A 25,023-nucleotide genomic window follows, 5' to 3' on the forward strand; every position below is an offset into this window, starting at 1 on the left:
CAACTTCAATAAAATAAATTAAACCGGAGGACTGCCTGGTGTTATACATCAGAAAACTCTGTGCAGGAGATGAAGTACAGCGCTGTGGAAGAGGAGTGTCTGGGCATCAAATGGGCAGTCCTCACTCTCCAGTACTAGTTTTTCTCTGTTCGGACCACAACACCCATGCAGTGGTTCCACTGTATGAATGATGGAATGGGGTCATGGTTTTGCGGGAGTCTGGGGGAATGAGCTTTTAGGAATGAACTTTTAGCCAAAGCGCTTTACACTGTGTCTCATTCACTCATTCACATACACACTAATGGTAGCAGAGCTGCCATGCAAGGCGCTAACTTGCCAGTTGGGAGCAACTTGGGGTTCAGTGTCTGGCCCAAGGACACTTGAGCCTGTTGTGTTCTTGCCCACACTGGCACACTGATTAGCTGAATATTTCAGTTGGAAAGAATTAGAACATTTATAAAAACATGTTTTTGCTTTGTCATTATGGATTATGTGTATATTAATGCTCAATTTTAATTAAAAGTTCATGGTGCAAAAGTGAAAGGGTTTAAATGCTTTGCAAACCTGCTGAAAGTAAGTAATGATTCTTGAATTCTTTCACTGTTTACAAAAACAAAATACAGGTAATATATCAAATATGTAACTATTCAGATGTTGTTTATCTTTATTGCATTTATTATTTTTAAATGTAAGAATGCCCTGGCGAAACACACACACACACACAATCTTTTGTTCAAAAGTACATCTTAAATACACTATAATAAATGTAGCCTATGAGTACAGGAAAAACATTTAGGCAGTAACCATACTCTCAGTTTGAGATTGCATTTAATTTTCTACTCACAAGTCCCACAATATTATGCTGCAGAAATGCCAAGAACTCAAAATGTTTTCTGGACACTCTGGATAGCCAACATGTGAATATTTTTCCCCAAACTTCTAAAAAAATATTATGATTTTAATACAAGGCACAGATACATTAGTATTGTGCACTATTTTTATTTAACTTCTGCAGTGGCCATGACCACAATGTGTGTGTGTGTTCATTCTGACAGCAGTGGTCTCAGAGTCCTTCGGCTGCTGGTCCTCCTGTTCCCCTCCTTCAGAAAAGACAAAAGCTTCTTTTTCCCTGTAGGAGTGTGGTACAGCAAGTGGTCCAGCCTTTGTGGGTTCACCTGACCTGCCTGCTGCAGCTGCTTAACCAGATGCTCAACTTGCACTCTCAATGGCCCATCTTCACTTCTCTCTCTCAACACATCAATCTGAAATAGAGTGACAGCTAGAAGTGATGTTTATGATGCCAGTTATGAGCCATTACTTCTTGGGAAAGTTACAATAGTAATGGATAACAGCAAAGAATAACAATTATAACAGCAATAGTTAGACTGGTACTGTATATCTGGTACTGTAGATCTATTCCATATGCTTAAAATCCATTTCATTACAAATGGTAGAGGCATAGATGATGGTTGTACTACAGAATTAAATGGTGACATTTGTTCCTGCTGATAAATTGCAGATATTCATGGTGCGATTATTGTGGTTTTATTTTGTTTCATAACATCAACTGATATCAACAATTAATTAGTCTCACCACTTCCTGGCAGAAGTCTGGCTTCTTCACAAACACTAAACTATCGGACAACAGGGCTGTTGTGAGGACAGAAACTGCATCTTTCATTGATCCTGCCATGGCCAGCAGAAGTACCTAGAAGCAGTCAACATAAAAATATATAAGAACAGTTTGCAGTGGTCTCTCGTACTCCTCACACATAGTATATGCAAACAGACTTACTCTCAGGTTTTGGCATAGTCTGCTGTCTGTATTCATGATCTGAGAGTAAATAGCCTGCGCTCGCTCAACATCATCCTGAAAGATGCATAATCAAAATGGTTTTACCCTCCATGGAAAGGTAGGAACATAACATTTAACTTCTCCTACAGTTGTTATGGTAAAAATTCATTTTGTCTGGCAACATTCTATCTGCACATTTTTAATAATTTGTTATGCTGTTCACAGGATGCTTCATTTTATACTTTCTTTTGTTCTTTCAGGGTCTGAAGATAGATTGTGTGCCACTATATAGAACTGCCTCTTTAACTGGGGTGTCCTCTAATTGCTCAATTACTCTTATACCCTTGCTTATTTGCACTGAGTAATATAAGATCTACAAAAGGATATTACAGTTGATTACATAGAAAAAGCCTTACCTGCTTGAGGGCAAATGCAACTGCAATGCAATAAGCATGTCTAGGAATGAAGCTGACTTTGGTCTGACCTTCCTCCAGCAAGGCCAAGCAGATCTGGTATGACTTAGGGGTGTTCTATAAGTTATATCATACAGGAAATTATAGACTAATCCACACTCTGTTTACTATGCATGCCACAATATGAGCTGCATTTTTACATAAATCTTCAAACCTTCATAAAGCTTCAATTAAAATCTATTACAAATGTAAATATATTATGAAAATATAACATATATATATAACAATTTTAAACATCCATCCAAAGATCACAATCCACATTATTTGTGACCAAAATTAGCAAAAGATTAAATACAAGACAAAACAGATGTCATACTAGCTTGTAGCAGGTAGCAAATGCCAGTGTAAAGGTGTCCTTGTTGAAAGCAACACCTTGGGCTTTCATCTCCCAGATCAGCTTCAATGCACCTGCATGGACACATTTACATTAGCATTTTCTGTACAGGGTTATAAACATGGGAGGATGATTATAGCATGGGGCTATTTGGAAAAAAAAACTAAAATAACAACAACAACAAAAAAACACCTACCCACATCAAAAACATCTGGCACCTGCTGTGATACTATCTTAGTACCTCATACAGTGAGGGAAAAAAGTATTTGATCCCCTGCTGATTTTGTATGTTTACCCACTGACAAAGAAATGATCAGTCTATAACTTTAATGGTAGATTTATTTGAACAGTGAGAGACAGAATAACAACAAAAAAATCCAGAAAAACGCACATCAAAAATGTTATAAATTGATTTGCATTTTAATGAGGGAAATAAGTATTTGACCCCTCTGCAAAACATGACTTAGTACTTGGTTTAAAAACCCTTGTTGGCAATCACAGAGGTCAGACGTTTCTTGTAGTTGGCCACCAGGTTTGCACACATCTCAGGAGGGATTTTGTCCCACTCCTCTTTGCAGATCTTCTCCAAATCATTAAGGTTTCGAGGCTGACGTTTGGCAACTCGAACCTTCAGCTCTCTCCACAGATTTTCTATGGGATTAAGGTCTGGAGACTGGCTAGGTCACTCCAGGACCTTAATGTGCTTCTTCTTGAGCCACTCCTTTGTTGCCTTGGCCATGTGTTTTGGGTCATTGTCATGCTGGAATATCCATCCACGACCCATTTTCAATGCCCTGTCTGAGGGAAGGAGGTTTTCACCCAAGATTTGACGGTACATGGCCCCGTCCATCGTCCCTTTGATGCGGTGAAGTTGTCCTGTCCCCTTAGCAAAAAAAACCCCCAAAGCATAATGTTTCCACCTCCATGTTTGACGGTGGGGATGGTGTTCCAGGGGTCATAGGCAGCATTCCTCCTCCTCCAAACACGGCGAGTGGAGTTGATGCCAAAGAGCTCCATTTTGGTCTCATCTGACCTCAACGCTTTCGCCCAGTTGTCCTCAGAATCATTCAGATGTTCATTGGCAAACTTCAGACGGGCATGTATATGTGTTTTCTTGAGCAGCGGACCTTGTGCGCGCTGCAGGATTTCAGTCCTTCACGGCGTAGTGTGTTACCAATTGTTTTCTTGGTGACTATGGTCCCAGCTGCCTTGAGATCATTGACAAGATCCTCCCGTGTAGTTCTGGGCTGATTCCTCACTGTTCTCATGATCAATGCAACTCCACGAGGTGAGATCTTGCATGGAGCCCCAGGCCGAGGGAGATTGACAGTTCTTTTGTGCTTCTTCCATTTGCGAATAATTGCACCAACTGTTGTCCCCTTCTCACCAAGCTGCTTGGCAATGGTCTTGTAGCCCATTCCAGACTTGTGTAGGTCTACAGTCTTGTCCCTGACATCCTTGGAGAGCTCTTTGGTCTTGGCCATGGTGGAGAGTTTGGAATATGACTGATTGATTGCTTCTGTGGACAGGTGTCTTTTATACAGGTAACAAACTGATATTAGGAGCACTCCCTTTAAGAGTGTGCTCCTAATCTCAGCTCGTTACCTGTATAAAAGACACCTGGGAGCCAGAAATCTTTCTGATTGAGAGGGGGTCAAATACTTTTTTCCCTCATTAAAATGCAAATTAATTTATAAAATTTTTGACATGCGTTTTTCTGGATTTTTTTGTTGTTATTCTGTCTCTCACTGTTCAAATACAACTACCATTAAAATTATAGACTGATCATTTCTTTGTCAGTGGGCAAACGTACAAAATCAGCAGGGGATCAAATACTTTTTTCCCTCACTGTAGGACATGAACCATGGTAAGGGGTGGGATTGATTCTGGCCGCTATAGTAGTAGCATCATGCTAATAATGGTGCTGTATAGTGTGGATACAAAACAGTTTTAAGTTTTAAGATTCAAAACAAGTTTTAAGTGGTGATGGTCTGTTGGTGGTTTAAAAAAAAAACCAACAACAAAAAAAAAACACTTTTGCTGCCCCCGTCCCAACTTTTTTGAGATGTGTTGTGGCCATCAAATTCAAAATTACCTTATTTTTTCCTTAAAATGATACATTTCCTCAGTTTAAACATTTGATGTTTTCAATGTTCTATTGTGAATAACATGGGATTATGAGATTTGCAAATCATTGCATTCTGTTTTTATTTACATGTTACAGAGTCATATTGCAAATCCTCTCAGCTGTTACCCTGTGAAGGTCTGACTGTCGTTTTTGGGTTTTTACTCACAGCTCTCACAATGTTTGTCATTAACTGCTGTTTTCCTTGGCTGAAGACAATATCTGTCTAGTCGTAGTGCAAAAATGGACAATTCCATGTTTGTTTGTTTTTAAACCGATATCCTGTATTTAAATATACACCGATCAGTTATACCATTAAAACATTAATATTATGACCCATCGAAGCATGGACTCCACAAGACCTCTGAAGGTGCGCTGAGGCATCTTGCAGCAAGACATTGGCAGCAGATCCTTTAATTCCTATAAGCTGAGAGGTGGGGCCTCCATGGACTGGACTTGTTTGTCCAGCACATCCCACAGATGCGAGATCTGGGGAATTTGGAGGCCAAGTCAACACCTTGAACTCTTCGTCATGTTCCTCAAAAAATTCCTGAACACTTTTTGGAGTGGCAGGATATATGATCCTGCTGAAAGAGGCCATTACCTTTAGAGAATACTGTTGACATGAAGGGGTGTACCTGGTCTGCAACAATGTTTAGGTAGGTGGTACGTGTCAAAGTAACATCCACATCAATGCCCGGACCCAAGATCCCTCATTAGAACACAACCAAGAGCATCATACTGCTTCTGCCAGCTTGCCTTCTTCCCAGAGTGCATCCTGTGCAAGCTCTTCCCTAGGTAAGTGACACGCACACCTGGCCATCCACATGATGTAAAAGAAAACGTGATTCATCACACCAGGTCACCTTCATCCATTGTTCCATAGTCCAGTACTGATGCTCAGATCTTTATGCTTGCCCACTTTTCCTGCTTCCAATACATCAACTTCGAGAACTGACTGTTCACTGGCTGCCTAACATATCCCACCCCATGACAGATGCCATTGTAACGAGATAATCAATGTTATTCACTTCACCTGCCAGTGGTTTTAATATTATGGCTGATCAGTGTACTTTATTTAAAAGAATTCAATTCAATTCAATTCAATTCAATTTTATTTGTATAGCGCTTTTTACAATAGACATTGTCTCAAAGCAGCTTTACAGAAATATCAACATGGTATACAGATATTAAAGGTGCGAATTTATCCCAACTGAGCAAGCCACTGAGTGGCGACGGTGGCAAGGAAAAACTCCCTAAGATGTTTTAAGAGGAAGAAACCTTGAGAGGAACCCGACTCAGAAGGGAACCCATCCTCATCTGGGTAAGAACCATTGTTTACACTGTTTATACTAAGCCAACAATTTATACTGTAGCTTTTGTAACTTTAGTCAATGCATGTCAATAACATTTTTGCGATGTAGTTTTCACTGAATTTTACAAATGAATTTTGCATGTCATTTGATATATTTTATAATACGTAAATAGCTGCAACTCTTACCTTCAAAGTGTCCTTTACTGAACAGCAGGTCTATGGCCAGGTTAAAGGATGTACAGTCTGGAAAGAATCCTTTTAGCCTCTTAAAGAAAAGGATGATAAAAGAAAACTGACATACAAATAACTTGATGGTAAATAACAAATTAACAATGTACAACTGGGATCAATTACAATTATACACAAAATTATAAGTAGATTTCCACAACAGTATGCATTACACCTGATATAATTTGCAAAGCCACCATGGAGAAGAATTAAAGAACCAACAGAAAATATGAAAACATAGATGGCATGAGATGTAAAAAAAAAAAACAACTCCTTTAAATTAGAGTCTGAGTACTAGTGTATAATATAACTTTGTATATTAGTACCTGATCAGTCAGCGTAGTGAGTGCTAAATCTGCCAGACCCAGCTCATAACACAGCCTCATAAACACAGGTCCAAACCTGAACTCCCCAAATGCCATATTACAATTTTCTTCATGGTACCTGTATAGAGACATTAAAATATAACTGCCATTTGTATGTTTTGATTTGAAATACTAATAGAGAAGAAGCAATCAGAAAACCAGAGTTACACACTGAATTATATATCAATAATTAAGCAATACAACGACAGGTTAACAATGATCATCAGATCGATCATCAGACCTGTAAAATATGAAAATATTAGAAGTATCAAAAAAAACAACTCTGCATGAACGCTAAGGATCATGAGCATGAAATCCTACAAATATATGGTAAATGGCACATTTATATAGCGCTTTTATCCAAAGCGCTTTACACTGTGTCTCATCCACCCATTCACACACACACTCACACACCAATGGTGGCAGAGCTGCCATGCAAGGCGCTAACTTGCCATCGGGAGCAACTCGGGGTTCAGTGTATTGCCCAAGGACACTTCGGCATGTGGGCCGGGAAATGAACCGCCAACCCTACGATTAGTGGACAACCCGCTCTACCACCTAAGCCACAGCCGCCCAAGAAGTTTAAAAAGAAGGTTACAAGAAGGTTAAAAAAAAGAGGACATGCTGAGCACCATCCAAGGATTGTGTAATTAAAGCTGCTGCACCACCAGGACTGTGCAATTAAAATACAATTAGATAAAAATAGCTTATAAATATAATTATAAGCTAACATGTGTCGAAACCAAGCTCCCTTTGCAGTATCACCCCCAGTGGCCAGTTCTTGTCAAGTTGCATAGAACAGAGACCATAGAAGAACATGCTGTTCAAGTTGTGTCTATAGCTCACTGGTAACCCTGATGCCACTTGAAAGTTGATTGCTTACTGGCAGCCATGTTTTTAAGTTATCCAGTCATCATTACAGGGTTTTCCTTAGGTTTTCAGAGGGTTTAGTTGATGTCTGGATTCCAGGGGCATGGTGTTGGTTGGAGGGTTTGAAATTATTCAAATAAAACTTAAAAGTTTTTTTTTTTCCCATGTTGTTTTTGACCATTATCCTTACCATATTGTGAAGGAAAGCTGGAAACACATTGTAACTACAGTCAAAAGTCTATTCATTTCACCAAGTAACATGTTTGAGATTTAATGAAATGGGTCTTAGATAGACAAGACCCTTGAAATGAAAACTGCCTTCGAATTGAGCCAGTGTCTCAAAGGTATGGACTAGATATAGTTGGCCTGACACCCACATATAATATGGGTTCCAGCACCAAACTTGAGAGGTGGTACCTCTCCTACTCTGTATTTACCATAAGATAGGCCTGGGGAGAAGGTTTAGGAACACTCACCAATCCCAGGCTGAGGGCCAGTGGACAAGAGGGTTGGCGCAATGAGATTTTGAGTCTCAAGGGGGGAAAGTATGAATTGTGTTTGTACATATGCACCAAATTACAGTTTGGACTACTCAGTTTTCTTGTAAAAGCTTTCTTTGGTCTGCGCCAAACATGTCTGCTGTTACTGTGGCCAGACAACCCTATCTTTAATTCGTCTGTCCAGAAAAAGGCCTGGTCTTTGCCTATATGCTCATTGGCTAACTGTAGTCTTGCTTTAACGTTCTTCTTAAATAGCAAAAGCTTTTCCCTGTCATGTCTCACATGGAGGTCAAATTTGTGCAATCTCTTTCTGATTGTACAAGCATGCACTTTGACAAGAACAGTTGCAAGACTTACTAGTAGATCCAGGAAATTTGGGGGTTTTTGAGACTTCATTTTGCATCAAACAGTCTGCGCTTTGGCTGAATTTGCTGGGATGGCCAGTGGAATGATGCATCTCAAATAATTTGGAGATCTTTTTAAAAACCTTGTCAGACTCATAGGCATCCACAGCCTTTTTTCTAAAGGCCTTACAGAACTCATTATATCTTGGCACGGTGACACAACACACACTCCAATAGCAAAGGGAACACCAGACACTAGATGTAAGAGGTTTAAATAAGACAGGTTCCACCTGCACTCCCTAAGCAGGTTCTAATCACACACACCCAATCTTGACCACCTGATTCTAATTTGATGAACTTGAAGTTGTGATAAATGTAGGGGTGTACTTACTTTTTCCATGTGACTGATCTGTTTTTTGTGTTTAGGTACTGTTTCAAAGAGGATCAATGTTTGCTTGTTCAAATAACCAACAATTTCCATGGGGTGTACTTATTTTTTTCACATGATTGTAAATCTGAAGACCAAACAAGTATCAAAAAAAGCCTAGTAAAATATCGGCAAGAGTTGGGTAAATAAATAAACAAACAGACAAACAAATCACCTCACAGTTAAATCCATTATATATATATACATAGCAAGAATATACCTCAGGTAGGAACATCGGAATGGGGGGGGGTGGTAACGCATTCAGTGAGCAGGTAAAATAGGGCATTAGTCAAATTTAGTCATTAGTCAGCACAACTATAGTTGGACACTCTACAAAGCTGGGCTTTATGGAAAAGTGGTGTAAAGAAATTATTGAAAAATTCCATTTGGAGTTTTATCAAACATGTGGAAAAGGTTCTTTGGGCTAATGAGACCAAAATTTAACTTGGCACAAGAGCTACTTTTAGCAGAAACCCAATGCTGCTCATCCACTTAAGAACACCCTCATGAACTGTTCCAGTTTGCATCATAATGTTAAGCATCACAATTTGTATAGCCATTTACCTTTCCTTTGCTGCTGCGGCCAAATTACCTTAATATTAGCTATTTTTAATTTTGTAACAAATAAGACCATGCCAGTAATCTTCAAAAAGAAAATAAACACACACATTTTGGTCTAATACTGAAAAAATATCACACATAGGTTTTCTTTGCTGCTAGCCATAATTGATCACAATTTCAGGGATCAACTGGCTTTAAAAATGTTCCTGATTCAGCCTATCCAGGGTTGAGTTAGCAAAATGAAACCTTTTTCTTTTTAAACCAACAAATCTGCAGTGCTGGGATTTGGGTAAACCTACAGAGGATTTGAAACTGTGTTTACGCTTTTTAAGCCCTCTTTCTAAAATGGACAATTGTACTTGCCTTTCAATGCAGAAGATTTGTTTGTCTACTGACCATTCATATAATACAGACTCATACAAACTCATTGCACCTTTTCTTCAAAACTAGACAATAAAATATTTGTCTATATAGCAGCAGTTGCTCTATAATTCAGTTGTGCACAGCAGCACCATCTGTCCACTAGTCATGATTTTCTCAACACGTTATACAAACTTAATTTTTTTTAATGGATGGGGGAAAATCAGTACTATAACTGTATGCAGTGCATCATTTCTAATTTTTCCCTATGACCTTGTTACCTTAAGACAACATATGGAAAAGTCCATGTAATTCTATATACCAGCAAATTATTTCATGAGAATGAGGATACTTTAAGTTGAAGTGATTGTAGTTCATTATTGTTTATTCTTTCACAATGGGATATCTCAGACATTACAAATCCAACCAAAAAAATTGTAACTGCTGTAGGAAGTATAAACAGTTAATACTGTATGTACTTCCTATAACTCTTACAATTTTTATAGCATCATAGAATATCACAGAAAATAAACATTAAAAAAACAAACAAACAAACAAAAAAACATAAAAACTAAAAACATACAGTGAGCAGGTGTTATAACGTTCTCTGAAACACAATTCCAAAACATCTTCCACAGGCTGAACTGCAAGTAAAGCTATGGAATAACAGTAGGCCTGCTTCATAAAATCAGCAAGAGCTAAACATATCAAGCTTTACAGGACCTATATAGTCAATAGCCATTTAATGTGTAGCAAATTATCTGTTAGGAAGTGTAATGTTGATAGACATTTTGGTTCCTATTTATACTATTGACATACATGTTTGCTGTCCAATTTCAGTTACATTAAAACATCAAATTGAATGGAGAAGGATGTTTTGTGGATTTTGGATTGAAAACTTGGAAGTTGTTCCAAACAAGGTAATTACAACAAATTTAGACCTACCTGTAGATAGCATTTCTAGCCATAACCATATCCTCAGGTGATTGGCAGAGAAGGAGAAGCAGCTTCAGTTCATCCTTCAAGATCAATTGATTAGTTCGTATTTTCTGATTTAATGCATTAAAGATATGTCCTGTGAGTTTAGAGAGACAATAAGAATGATTCAGAATTTTAGAGATATAATAAATATACAATATATTTAATAAATTGAACATCACCACCCCCAACATACTGCTTCATTATGATTAAAAATAGAACTGGATTTATACATAGATTTTTAGTATTCCAATATACTGGCTAGTAGGCTTGTGCAACATAACAACATTATCATCCCTGTAGGATATTACATTGCCATCCAGTGGCATTTATCACCGATTATATTACCAGACCTGCCAATCGTTAGGAATTTTGCATAGGCGCTCTGCAAAAACATTGGAGAACACTAGTGCAAGTTATCACTCAAAATACACCAAAAGAGCAGTCTTTTTCTCCCCACTAAAACAGGATATGAGCCAAACAACATGTGAATCTGGAATTAATTGCACAGTTGTTTTGAACTTTCTAATGTCAACAGACACTTCTTGGAAGCCGGGACCCCTTGGAACCCCGTCCCAAATCTCACATGTTCTTAGCTCATGTGGGTTCCCACGTTTTCTGTCAAGGTAAATGAAAAATGTTTTGAGTTTTGTTTTGAGTTCATTAATGTCAAATAATATCGATCAGTGTATGTTTGACTTGGCTAACATTTGACAAAAACATACTGAACAGTTTACTATAATTATTACTAGGGATATCACCAACAAATTTTGTCCAAAAGAGAAAAAAAGATTTTCACCCAAAAAAATTAAATAGGCCTAAAACTAAGAGTCAAATCTAACAACTTTATAATGTTAATAATGATGATAATCAGAAAGTGATTCAATATGCTGTTTATACTGATCATCACTGTGAACAGGGAAAATGTCAGTCATGTGAACATTAGATAGCTGATTTGTATAAGGATTAGGGATGTCACGATACCAAAAATCTAGTAGTCGGTACCGATACCACCAAAAGTACACGGTACTCGATACCAAAGTCGATACCACGGTGTGGTATAAAAATAAAATTTAAAAAATAAATAATAAAAAACTCTCCTGGAGGACATCCTCCTCTGGCTGATACTGGCAAAGAGAGCAAGAGGGGGAGAGAGGGAGAGATGGGGAGGGAGGGGGGGAGGGTATTTTAGTTATCAAACACTGTCTGACAATGAGTGTCCGGAGGTGCACTCCTAAACGCGCGCACAAACACACACACACACACACACACACACACACACACACACACACACACACACCTTATACTCTGAATGCAAGCATTAGTTTAAATTCACTGATATGGTGGCAGGCCAAAAAGATTTATTAAAAGCATGAACATTTGAATAATTGTTAGTGACATTAGGCTACATTTAGCTGACAGGACACGGGCTGAATGGCGATGCATGGTGGACCATTACAAGGTAGTTTATAACATCGCAATGCGTTAGGGTCGTTAACAAATAACAAATTACATGGAGCATAACGTTAACTGGTTACACGGCAACAATGCCAGCTGCCTCAAACAAACATAATATAGGACCGTCTTTCAGGTGCTTCGCCAAATTCCAGGTGTTTCCTTGCTTTGTTTGAAATGAATGATAGCATCGGCTGCACACCGGAGACCGATACTAGCTTTCCTCTCAACAAGTTGGGGCAGAGCTAAACTTGTTAAGCTAAGCTAAACTTCTGGAGTTTTCCCCGTGTGCTTGTAGGCATTCCTCTTCTTTACCACTTGTGGACCAACTAAAACACTTGCGCGTATTTGCTGCCCCATCAGGTCCAGAAGAATCGCAACCTCGGTACTTTCGGTACTTTCGTTACAAATGGTATTAATGCTACTGCAGGAAACAAGTACCGTCACATTTTAAGAATGTTGGTACCGACTTGGTACCGAAGTATCGGTTCTCGTGACATCCCTAGTAAGGATTATATTGAAATGTGCTGTTATGGGTTTTTTTTTTTTTTTTTAGAGATGCAGCAATACTAAATTTCTCAGCCGATACGATAACCGATTATTCAGAGTGATATCGGCCAATACCGATATTTCTGCCTTTTATGCCTTCTTTTAAATTAATAATAATTAATTCCACAATTCTGAAATAAATGCAAATAAAAACTTTATTCTCTCCATTTCACCAAGTTGTTTCACAGTAACTGGTCTCATACACAGAAAACACATTACTCAAATTAATATTAACACATTAACTAAATTCTGAAGATTAAATTAAGATTTCTTAACTTACTGAAAGTTATTAATTCATATTAACAGAATCCTCTTAGGCTTCACATTCACTCACCACAGACAAAAGCATTTCTACTTTATCATTGAACATCAAACTGGTAATATATAGGCCTAATATAAAAATTTTTTTTGAGGATATTAACTCATTAACATTAACTTCATATGAAATATACTACTCTACAAATATTTTTCTGTGCAATATATACTGCTTTTTTCAACACATCTTTATTTAAATCTTTCAGCGGTGTACTGGCCCTTTAATTCAGCGCGAGCACCGTGGGGGGGCCTATTAGACTCGATGCCGAATTGCTTCACTGCTTCTACTTCCGGTGTAAAATTTTAGCAGTGCATAGATTACAGAGCTTACAAACTGCAGTTTTGTCATCATTCCACACAAGAGACATCTTCTTTACAAAATCGACGTGTTTTCCCACCCTTTTGATTGAAAGGATATAATCGGCCCTGATCATCGGATGTCGGGAAAAATAGCCTTTACTGGCCGATACATCTCTAGTTTTTTATTATTTTTTTAAAAACTGTTTACTGTGCATTACTGCAATCACGTAAATATTCACCATCCAGCTAAGTTTCCGCAATTGCCATAGTTCCCGACTGCACAGTAAAACCCTTATAATATTATTATTATTCCCCCTCCTATACTCTCCTTAAACCTGAAATAGTGAAAATACTTGTTTTCCTGTCTTTTTTAGGCTAACAGTTCTTCACAATTAAATTGTTCATCTCAATAAATTTACATGGAAAATCACAATCAGGGAAACATCAATATCACACAAGCCTACTGGCTAGCATACATTATATGACTGAAAGATAGGACGGGATTTCGTTTAAGTAACATCACCAACCTTTCGATCCAGACACTTGTTGGGCCACAGCAAGTTTCTTCTTCTGAAAATCTTCCAGTCTCACAACATCCTCGGACAAAAGGTAGCGCCTGGCTGGAACCAGAAATATTTGGCCAGTTGTAAACAATAGTTGAACAATCTCAAACTTCTGATTGATCAAAAAATCAGAAAACACACCAGTTGAAACACTGATAGAAAAGTGACAGGTCAAGCATAAAAGTCATAGGTATTCTGTTAAAAGGCCAGTAGTCTGAAGACGTCTGATTAACTTAGCTTTCTTAAATCATGAAGCTACATGGAACACAGCAGGATGTTTGGGGCAAGTCACAGCTTTAGCTAGCCTCATAGAGGCTTTGTGTTTCTAGTGAGCTTGATACTTGTCCAAAATATAATCAATTCCACTTAAACATTTGCTATTTTTGCCACTTTAAAGACACTTTGTGGTAAGCAATTTCTGATTCTCTTGACTATAAAACTGTGGTGCTATCATATACAACTTAAAGCAATAATGTCAGGTCTGATTGGAAGAATTATAATGATGTCCTCAACAACAAAATCCAACAATATTGGCTTGGGTCTATCATTTTGAAAGTGAACACAATCCACAAAATTCACAAAAATACTCTGCTCTCATGGATATCAAACAATTGCAAACACAACACAGGTTTATCCAAAAACATTATGTTTGATATAGGTGTGAAACAATTATTGGAACCCCCATGAATTCATATGAGAAAAATATTTGTATATTCCCACTGATATTTAAATTATTTTAGTACACCTGGGTGACTAGGAACAGGAAATTGTTCAACCATGACTTCCTGTTTCACAGGGTTATAAATATGACACATGGCCAAATGTAACACATAGGCCAAATATAGCACATAGGCCAAATTCCCTTAGTCATTCATAACAATGGGTAAGACCAAGGAATATAGCTTTGATGTGCGGCAAAAAGTTGTTGAGCTTCACAAAATGGGAAATGGCTACAAGAAAATAGCACAAGCATTGAAAATGCCCATTTCCACCATCAGGACAATAATTAAGAAGTCCAGGCCTGAAGACATGTACATGCCAATATTCAGTTACAGTCATAGCACCACCTACAGGCAACAGCGAATTCCAGGCTCAGTACTTTAACAAACTCCTCCTAGAGATGTCATTGGATCGACATCATATTTGGTCAATCTAATCTGATGGCTTTACCGATGTTAGATTGCGAAGCTTTTGAGTTTTCGTTAAAAGGGCGTGTTTGTTGTGTCCTGGCAAGGTTCAATATGAGACTAATCACATTTTTGAGGCCAAAACATACTCCAAAACTCATGAAACTTTGCACACTCCTCAAAAGTGGCGAATATTTACACCTGATACAGGTTTCAGAATTAAGTGTGGCAAAATGGCTCAACAGAGCAATCTACAAAATTTCAATGACACAGCCCTCGTGCTACGTTTCACCTACACGTAAGAAAATCAGTAGGCATATGTGTAATATGTTAAAACATACAAAAAGTCTCTTAGAGCCTTATCCTTAAACCAACAGGAAGTCAGACATTTTGATATTTCACTGTGATTCTTGCTCAGATTTTGCCATTTCCAGGCCACGTACATTAACAAACTCCTCCTAGACATTTCATCCGATTAACATCATATTCGGTCAGTCTAATATAAAGGCACTGTTGATGTCAATTGTGAAGCTTTTGAGTTTTCACTGCATGACATGGCTGTGGCAGTCTGACAAATTTTGATGTATCGCCATGAAACAGAAAGAAGTTATAACTCATACATACAATGTCCAATCTGCTTCAAACTTCACAAGCTTCATAAGAGTCCTGCCCTGAAGACATCTACATACCAATATTCAGTTAGAGTCATAGAGCCACCTGTTGGCACCAAGAACTGTTTTATGTTCAATCTCCGCCAAACTTGACATTTGATACGAATCCTGGCCTGAAGACATCTACATGCCAATATTCAGTTATAGTCACAGCATCACCTACTGCCAACAGGAAATTACATGTTTTACATCTCGATATACTCCTAACAACATACAAGTGATAAAAAGTGCTAAAGAAATGGAATGGGGTTCCCCTGGAAGAACAGCCCCAGCGTGCACCCAGGTGTGAGGACCCATTTATCACTGCATTCAGCTTTAATTCGCTTCTAATTTTCTCTCTGAGTGATAATTTTACATGTAAATATAACCGAAATCACAGCACAGCCTTTAACTTATGTGTATGGTGCTTTTGTCAGAGGATGTTGTGGTTATAAATCAGGATTTTAGCAGTACAGAGCAGCAGCTTGGAAATGGCTGGGAAGTGACTGCTGGTTGACAGTCTTAATAGGACATGTTTACACACTATTTCATACTCATTACGTTGTCTGCCAACATGACAATATCTCTTGTACAGTTCTTGAAAACGAAAAAAATTGTGCTTGAAAATTCCTGGAATTTCATTATGAAGCATGTGTACGAACCCTAAAAATTAGCTGGGTTTGATCGTGAGTTCATTTCCAAATTAAGTTACTTATTCCTAATGATTTCATTGCTCTAGTGAACAATAGATTAAATATGTGGTCCACTGAATTAGTTGCTTGCCAATTGTATGATAGTTCTTGAGTTTTTCCAACAGCCAGTTGCTCAATCTCATAAATAATGCACTGAGAGGAAAATCTGGTTTGTCTGTTTTCATATATATCTATGTATTTCTGTAAATTTCGTTCATTTTGTAGATTTGATTTATGAATTAACACAATATTGCATGGTATCGTGATACTACTTGGTATTGTAATAATAATAATAATAATAATAATAATAAGTCCTTACATTCATATAGCACTTTTCTAGACACTCAAAGCGCTTTATATAGGATGGGGGGGGGTCTCCTCAACCAACACTAGTGTGTAGCATCCACTTGGATAAGGCGACGGCAGCCATAGTGTGCCAGAATGCCCACCACACACCAGCTATTAGTGGAGAGGAGAGAGTGATGTAGCCAATTCAGAGATGGGGATTATTAGGGGGCCCTGACTAATGGGGGAATTTCGCCAGGACACCAGGACACCCCTACTCTTTACGATAAGTGTCCTGGGATTGTAAATGACCACAGAGAGTCAGGACCTCTGTTTAACGTCTCATCCGAAAGACCGTGCTGTTTTTACAGTATAGTGTCTCCTGCACTATACTGGGGCATAATTACTGGCTTATGCTTTTCCTTAATTGGTGTCCATTGTGATTTAATTAAATTTCCACTTTTATTACATTTAAACAATAAAACATTTAAACAGTAAAATAATTGGTGTTGAGCAGTAACAGTCTTCATGTAATATGTGAAAAGGCTAAATGGCGCACTTATATAGCGCTTTTATCAAAAGTGCTTTACACTGTGTCTCATTCACCCGTTCACACATACACACTCACACACCAATGGTAGCAGAGCTGTCATGCAAGCTGTCATGTTATGTCATGCTAACTTGTCATCGGAAGCAACTTGAGGTTCAGTGTCTTGCCCAAGGACACTTTGGCATGTGGAGTCGTGCGGGCCAGGAATAGAACTGCCAACCCTACGATTAATGGACAAACCGCTTTATCACCTGAGCCACAACCGCCCCAATAGGCTATGATGCTTTATGCTAGATTGTGACATATCACAATGACAACATTTACATACACATCAAATTCCATTTAAGGTCTATATTCTATGGTGGCCCAGCAGTGCACAACACAACAAAATTTAAAAAGCAAACATAAATTACAACACAACGGAATCAAGCCACAACACAATGGAAAAGAATCTCACAAGAGATTCTTTGTATAAGTTAATGTATGAAACTGGTTTTAGATCAACTAAAAATTATTCGTGTGATGTTAAGGAAAATAAATTATGTGAGAGCACAATCTTTCAAAAGCTCAGGCTGGATAAGATGATCATCTCCCTGCCTTCATTTACTGAGGAATGAGAGGATGAAGTGAAGACGTGACCTCAGATAACCTACTGTAACATGTTTAGCTACTTCACTTAATATGTTGCTTCCAACATTTAAAATGAACGTAAATGTTATCAGTATGTAGTACACACGCACACGGTATGTAATTTATTTTAATAGCAGTGGAAATATGAGTATAATGTAAATAAGTAAAAGACACTGAATATGTGTTTTAATTCCTAAAACAAAATAATTCATTCTGCACATATTCCCTTTTTCTTTGCAGTGAAAGCTCCAGAAGCATCACTTTAAACCTATAGAGCAGAGTTTCTCAACCTTTTGTAAGTAAAGCCCCCCATATTGGAGGAGACCAGGTATAATGATATATATATGTGTGTGTGTGTATATATATATATATACACACACACACCTAATCTATTATATGTTTTTGATAGATAGATAGATAGATAGATAACGTTTTTGATTATTTTTCATAACGTTTATGATTTTTTAAAATAACTTTTATGACATTTATAAAACTATATAACGGAGAGGTATGGAACATGAATGATCAAAGATGTTTCTGAACACTATATTTGCTTTGAACAAGAGAACTAGGCTGTAATAACGTGTACTATTTTACATGTAAAAATGTTGCATTCCATTCGTCTTGCATTCTAAAAACATTCGCATATGAATTATGCAAATTGGGACGAAGGGCACGTCTCGTTATCCAAGACATTGTTAAATCTCCGGCTCTCAGCCTCTCACTGAACAGAGCAGATGCAGAGAGAGGTGTGAGTGCAGCAGGAAATCAAGATCTCACGCTTGCAGGACAGTACTGGTGACATTTGGAAAGTCACTAGATTTGTCGCTAGGCGCTTTTTTTTTTCTTTTTTTAAAAGTCACTAAAGTGGTCTGAAATGTCGCTAAGTTGGCAACACTGGTCTGCACTGACAGCTAGATAAAAGGCGGGCTAAGTTCCACCTCTCCCCAGCGAAAAGAAAATACAGAGGGAGAGAGAACGTGGGGTTTTTCATTTATACACATTCTATTTGAAAAGCAATAAAATACACAGAGTACCCAAATGATGCCCTGTCTGTGCTTTTTTCTTGAAAACAATTTGCGCCCCTTTCAATCTCGCCACCCCCTGGTTGAGAACCACTGCTCTAGAGGACTCATCTCTTCGCAAGTGATCCTGTAACCTGGCCATGGCAACTAAGTGAAATGATCACACATACTTAGTTTTTGGAGTTCTTTAAGTTTAAATTCTTCAGCTATGTTCGTCCTCTTTCTGTAGATGATGAAAAGTTACTGAGTTCATCGCTGACAGATACGATCCTGCTATAAATGTGCTAATGTTCACAACACTCCTGTTTCAGTCTTTGGTTTAGCTTAGCCTGATTGTTAATGCAGCAGCGACTGGCACAAGTTCTCTCTGAACTCTGCAATGACATTTTCACAATCCACACAATTATACTACAACATGTATTAAAAACTAACAAGGAAAAAAACTAAGTAAAAAATAGTAATTTTTAAAAAGGCACTGTTAAACACACTTCATCAGACATCGGCTAATATGGTCATTTCCACTAGATATTTTGCCCATAACAATTTCTCCAGCAGTGGATAACATCAGAAATATCCATCCCGACACTGGCCCTACAGAGCATTTCCGTTTTGTGTGGCAGCTTGATTCCGTTGTGTTGTTAACTTGTGTTTGCTTTTTACAGTTTGTTGTGTTGTGCACTACTGGGCCACTGTAATATTTACATTTACATTTATTCATTTAGCAAATGGTTTTATCCAAAGTGACTTACAGTGAGGAAATATAAGCAAAACAATATATCAAGCAGAGTAACCATACAAGACTTTTAATTGAGTTCTAGAGAATCAAAGTGTGCAGAGTAGAGGTGTAAGAGCCAGAGGAAGTTTTTTTTTTGTTATTGTTTTTTAATAATGTAGGGATTGGCATTTTAGAGGTTAGTTAAGTGCTCACGGAAGAGGCAGCCATATTCCGAATGTTTATATGCGTACAGGCATCGAAATATTCCTGTATACATGGTTGACGGACTGAACATGCGCATATATCTTCTGAATAAGGTGTTTACATACAACAAATTTCCAATTAAAAACAGTTATATACCCTGGTGGGATTAGAATTTGGGGAATCAGAATATTGTCCTAATCTGAATAGGGCAGTCAGACTGCGACGTTTACATGACTTAATACTAATTAAAATATTGCCAAATTCCGATTAATATCTGAATATTGATCTGAATGTAAACGTAGTCAGTGATAGTAAACCACTTTTTTTTTTAGGAATACACCATTGGAAATTACAAACAAATGCGTTCAGACTAATGTTGACAAATAGCAAGAACGCACCTTCAATTCCGCATGTAAAACAATTCAATTTCACTGCTGCAAATAATAATGCTAGTCTTGGAGAATTATGCTGACGAAGTACAAATGGGATACAGCAACTCAGTCCGCGCAGCGCCATCTTGGTCTTTGGCTATACCAAAACGAATCGTAAAGCAGATGTAGATTCACTAGAAGCACATTCGTATATATTTGGAATCATGGTATATTACACTTGTGTACATGGGGAAATATGAATTATAACTGTATTTTATCATTCAACAAACAAATTATCTTAACTATACTGGGTCAAATGTTTAATTAAGTATTACTGAAACACCGCCCCCCCCCCTTTTTTTTTTCGTTGCAACATAAGATCTCCCAAATAAATAGACTTCTGGTGTAATCGGAGAATGCGGAAGTGACGGATTGTCATTGCCCTATTGTCATTGCTTTGGATTTATAATGCTTTCCACCCCAAAAAATAAAAGTATACATTATACATTTTATATATATATCATTCAATACTAAAAAATATCAATAGCAGTAGTATGGTCTGCTGTAATGATACATTTTTACCCAATGTTTGTATATACTACATATTTTTATGCTTTTCAGAGTATCAAGTTGTTATGTTATCATGCTAACATCAAGCATCATTGGAATTGAATGTCAGTCGAGTCTTCTTTGCACTTCAAGTGAGGGCCATTTGCCTATTCCTTTTGTGCAGAAAACAAGTGTAGATGAACATGTTAAAGCTGTTTTGGATTAAAAGCCCAAACAAAACTGTCATATATTTCTGTGGTCCTCTTGACTTTCTAACAAATACAATTAGTCCCCCAGCATCACACATGATCGGTTCCTAACTCGAGTCCAGCAAATTTAAGAAGCTGGACCGGAGTTCATTTTTACAGCCCAGAACCACCTTTTCGTTTGTGGAAACTTGCTGTAAGATTCCAGATTGGGCACTCGCTCTTTGTCAGTGGAAAAGGTGCATCAGAGACTGCATAATTAACCCAACTGAAATCATGATATTGTTTTACTTGATTACTAAATCACAAAAAGGTATCAATTTGATAAAAATAAAATAATAATAATAATTAAAAAAAAGTCATTATTTATTTAAAAAAGAAAAACACTAAAACTGCCTTGTTTTCTGTAATGAACTGTTTTTGTGGGGCTCACACTGACCAGTATCAAAATGAGATGCACACAAATGATTACCTGGTTTGAAAGGTCTCTTCACACATACACATCATGGTATCTAAAGTCATATTTTTTATTTATACACATGCACACCATGGTGTGAAAAGGTAATTTTTGTGCTTTACTTTATGCCAGAAAACATCATACAATCATGTGAAAAAATAAGTACACCCCATGGAAATTATTATTACCTTTTTCTTTTTTTGCATATTTGGACATCCAAACATTTGATCATCTTTGAAACAGTCCCTATAAATAAAGTTGATATAGTTGAACAATCATTTATTCAAAAGAAATATCAATAGATGTGATATTCTTCTGTAGAAAAAAAAAAGTATTTACACTCTTTGAACTCAGAAGCTAGTATTGCCCCCTTTAGAAGAAATAACTTCTTTTGCATAATTGCCCACCACGCTTGCTGGAATTTTTTTTTACCACAATTCCATGCAATTTTGTTTTCAGTTGCAAGATGTTTGAGTGTTTTCCTGCATGAACTGCCCGTTTCAAATTCCTTGGTGGATTTGCTTAGGATCATTATCCTGTTGAAAGGTCCGCTTTTAGTTCAACTTCAACTTTCAGACAGATGGTCTCACATTATCTTCAAGCACTCTTTGATATGATGCTGAATTCATAGTTGAATCAATGAGTGCAAGCAGTCCAGTCCCTGATGAAGCAAAGCGACTCCAAACCATAACATTTCCACCACCGTACTTCACAGTTGGAATGGGGTGCTTCTCCTGAAAAGTTGTCTTTGATCTGCACCAAACATGTCTGCTGTTATTAAGGCCAAACAGCTCGACCTTTGAATCATCTGTCCAGAGCACATTATTCTAAAAAAGGCCTGGTCTTTGCTTATATGCTCACTGGCAAACTGTAGTCTTGCAAATGCTTTTCCTGGCATGCCTCCCATGCAGGTAAAATTTGTGCAATCTCTTTCTTAATATAGAAGCATGCACTTTGGCACCAACAGTTACTTACTAGCAGATCCTGTGATGAAATGGGGTTCTTGAAGACTTCTTTTTGCATCAGGAGGTCTGCTCTTGGGCTGAATTTGCTGGGACGGTCAATCTTGGACAAATTGGCAGTTGTTTGAAATCTGTGCCATTTGTAGATTATTTTCCTTCCAGTGGAATGATGTATTTCAAATAATTAAATCCCTGCCAGACTCATAGGCATCCACAACCTTTTTTCTGAAGATCTAAAGAACTCTTTAGATCTTGGCATAATGACACCACACACCTCAATAGCAAAGGGAACACCAGACACCTGATATGAGAGGGGTATAAATAAGACTCAGTTCCACCTGCACTCACTAAGCAGGTTCTGATAACTTGCACCCAATGTTAAACACCTGATTCAAATTATATGGATTTGAAGGTGTAATAAATGTAGGGGTGTACTTACTTTTTCCATGCGACTGATCTGTTTTTGGTTAATTGAAATTGTGTAAATTGCTACAAAATGTTAATTTATATATGTGTGTGTGTGTGTGTGTGTATATTTATATATATATATATATATATATATATATATATATATATATATATATACATACATATATACACACATACACACATACATACATCACATTACACAAACATGCCTAATGAATCAGGGTAGAATGAGCTGATTTAAGCAGTGCAGTGTTTAGTTTGTTTGAATTGAACCCTGTTGCGTTTTACCTCTTGGTATATTCATTTGGGCAGGTGAGAACACAGTTGCACTCAGATGCAAAACAAAATATTCTGAGACTGTATGATATGGTGTAGTTCAGTAGCACAGTTTGATTGTAGTGAGTAAGTGATTTGACCCTGAAGTGACCCAAATACAGGAAGTTAACCAAACATGACAAGCATTTAGGGTTGCAGATGACATTTTTGTGAATGTGAACTAAGCTGCGAGGCTCAAACTGAGCCAGTGCCCTTAGAGACTAGTGATCCAATACAGTTTGTACACTATAATAACTCCAAAGAAAAAATTATCCTCTATGCATACTTCTCTAAAAAATAAAGATAATTCAACAAAATGTCACTTCTTATATTATTCTTGCTTTAACCAAAATATACTTTGAAGCATTTATGTCAGAATTCCTGACTACCATTGCATCTTGCACATCCACAATGACATTCCTCTTTAACTCTTCATATCTCTTCTGGCGGTCTGCTATGGCTGTGCAGGCAGCTATGACCTCATCACACTCAAAGTCCCCGTAATCTTGTTGCAGCTCTGGGGCTTCGTCCATAAGTCCTTGCGTCTGATCATCTTGCCTGGCTTTCTGCTGCACAGCGCGTTTCTCTTCCCGCAGATGCAGCGCCCATCTCAAATCTTCCTCCCACAAGGAGCATGCTAATGGGTTCAGGTGCAGTGCCACCTGGAAGGAACGTACAGCCTGAAACAAACACAGACAGGTGTCTGAATACAAACCAGCATTCAGAAAGAAGTTAGTTAAACTGAAGGTAACTTGATGGGTTCCGGTTATGGCGGCCACCTGAGAAGACGTGCCTCACGCTGCTCTGCCTTGACTACTACAATTCCTACTGAAAACACTCGCATTTGCAACAAAACGTGGTAGGATAGTGTTGGTGTGAATAATACGATGTTGAAATCTGGCAAATTAAGTAAAGAAAATAGCAAATCGACAAAACAGCCGAAGTTAACTAACTACAGTGCTCGCGATGAGACACAGAAAGGTGACGAAGTTATGGCAGAGGATGAGGCCAACAAAAAGGGGACAAGGGAAGGAGTGAAGGCGGATGCAATACTGGATGCTATAAACTCCATGAAAACTGAGTTTATAGCGGCGATAGAAAGTATGAGGAAGGAGATAAATGACTCCACTGAACGAGTGTCGCAGGCGGAATTGTGGATATCAAGTGCGGAGGATGACGTAGCTCACTTGCAAGCTACAGTAAACAAGTTGGAGTCAAAAAGTAAGATTTTGGAGCATAAGCTCCTAGACTTGGAAACCAGATCCCGCTTAAATAACTTGAGACTGGTGGGCCTGCCAGAGGGTGCCGAGGGACGGGATTCATGCTCCTTTTTGGAGAAGTGGATTCCAGAGGTACTGGATGTTGTGGCCCTGCAATCCTCAGGTATTATTGAAAGAGCACATAGAATAGGACCAATGAGGGGCTCCAAGTCACCGCTGAGAACACTAATAACGAGGTTTCTAAACTACAAGGATAAGCAGGCAGTTATTGCAGCTGCACAGGCTAAAAAAGACATTCGGTACAAAAACCAGCAAATAAGGTTTTATGCTGACTTGGCCACGGGAGTACACCAACTGCGGAAACAATTCGATACAATCCGCCAGGAGCTGCGCACCTTGGGGATCCGACATGGAGTGATTCACCCTGCCAGACTGTTGGTAACACATAAAGAACAAACCTATACTTTTAAAACACAAAGCAAAGCGCGAGAGTTTGTCAAGAAAATCCAGGATTACACTGGCGGGAGTTAAAAATAAACGGTAAAACATTTACACACAGCAACATGGCACTAAATCACTATTCCATAGCCTGTTTGGTTTAACCAGCATTCTGAAAGTGTACTAGCCATTACTGAAGCCAGTTTCAGGTACTTTATGTGGGATAGATTTAAAGCAAACGTATTTCACATGTTGCAAATGAGTGTTAACTGTTGTCATAAGATAGTGGCAGCGAGTGTTCAGTTAGAGGACAATAAAGAGTGGTTTGACTGATCCTCACT

General features: G+C 38.0%; 2 protein-coding genes across 2 annotated transcripts in view; both read right to left on the minus strand.

Moving 5' to 3' along the window:
* Nucleotides 1–361: 361 nt before the first annotated feature.
* ptcd2 (pentatricopeptide repeat domain 2) lies at nt 362–20,256 on the minus strand. The gene is made up of 10 exons (XM_053618328.1): nt 20,134–20,256; nt 13,822–13,914; nt 10,643–10,772; nt 6,597–6,714; nt 6,229–6,307; nt 2,585–2,676; nt 2,212–2,325; nt 1,796–1,870; nt 1,595–1,708; nt 362–1,262 (listed from the first exon to the last, which is right to left on the minus strand). Exons 1-10 carry the CDS (start codon nt 20,249–20,251, stop codon nt 1,044–1,046), a joined length of 1,152 nt encoding a protein of 383 aa, XP_053474303.1. The 5' UTR covers nt 20,252–20,256; the 3' UTR covers nt 362–1,043.
* A 2,632-nt stretch (nt 20,257–22,888) lies between these two features.
* Nucleotides 22,889–25,023, minus strand: part of ttc33 (tetratricopeptide repeat domain 33) — a 42,531-nt gene continuing 40,396 nt past the window's right edge. Inside the window, exon 5 of the mRNA XM_053618411.1 lies at nt 22,889–23,704. Within this exon, the coding sequence (XP_053474386.1) occupies nt 23,351–23,704 (354 nt within the window). The 3' untranslated portion in view covers nt 22,889–23,350. The remainder of the gene's footprint in view (nt 23,705–25,023) is intronic.

Source organism: Ictalurus furcatus, chromosome 28 (assembly GCF_023375685.1).
Source record: "Ictalurus furcatus strain D&B chromosome 28, Billie_1.0, whole genome shotgun sequence".
Lineage (NCBI taxonomy): Eukaryota > Metazoa > Chordata > Actinopteri > Siluriformes > Ictaluridae > Ictalurus > Ictalurus furcatus.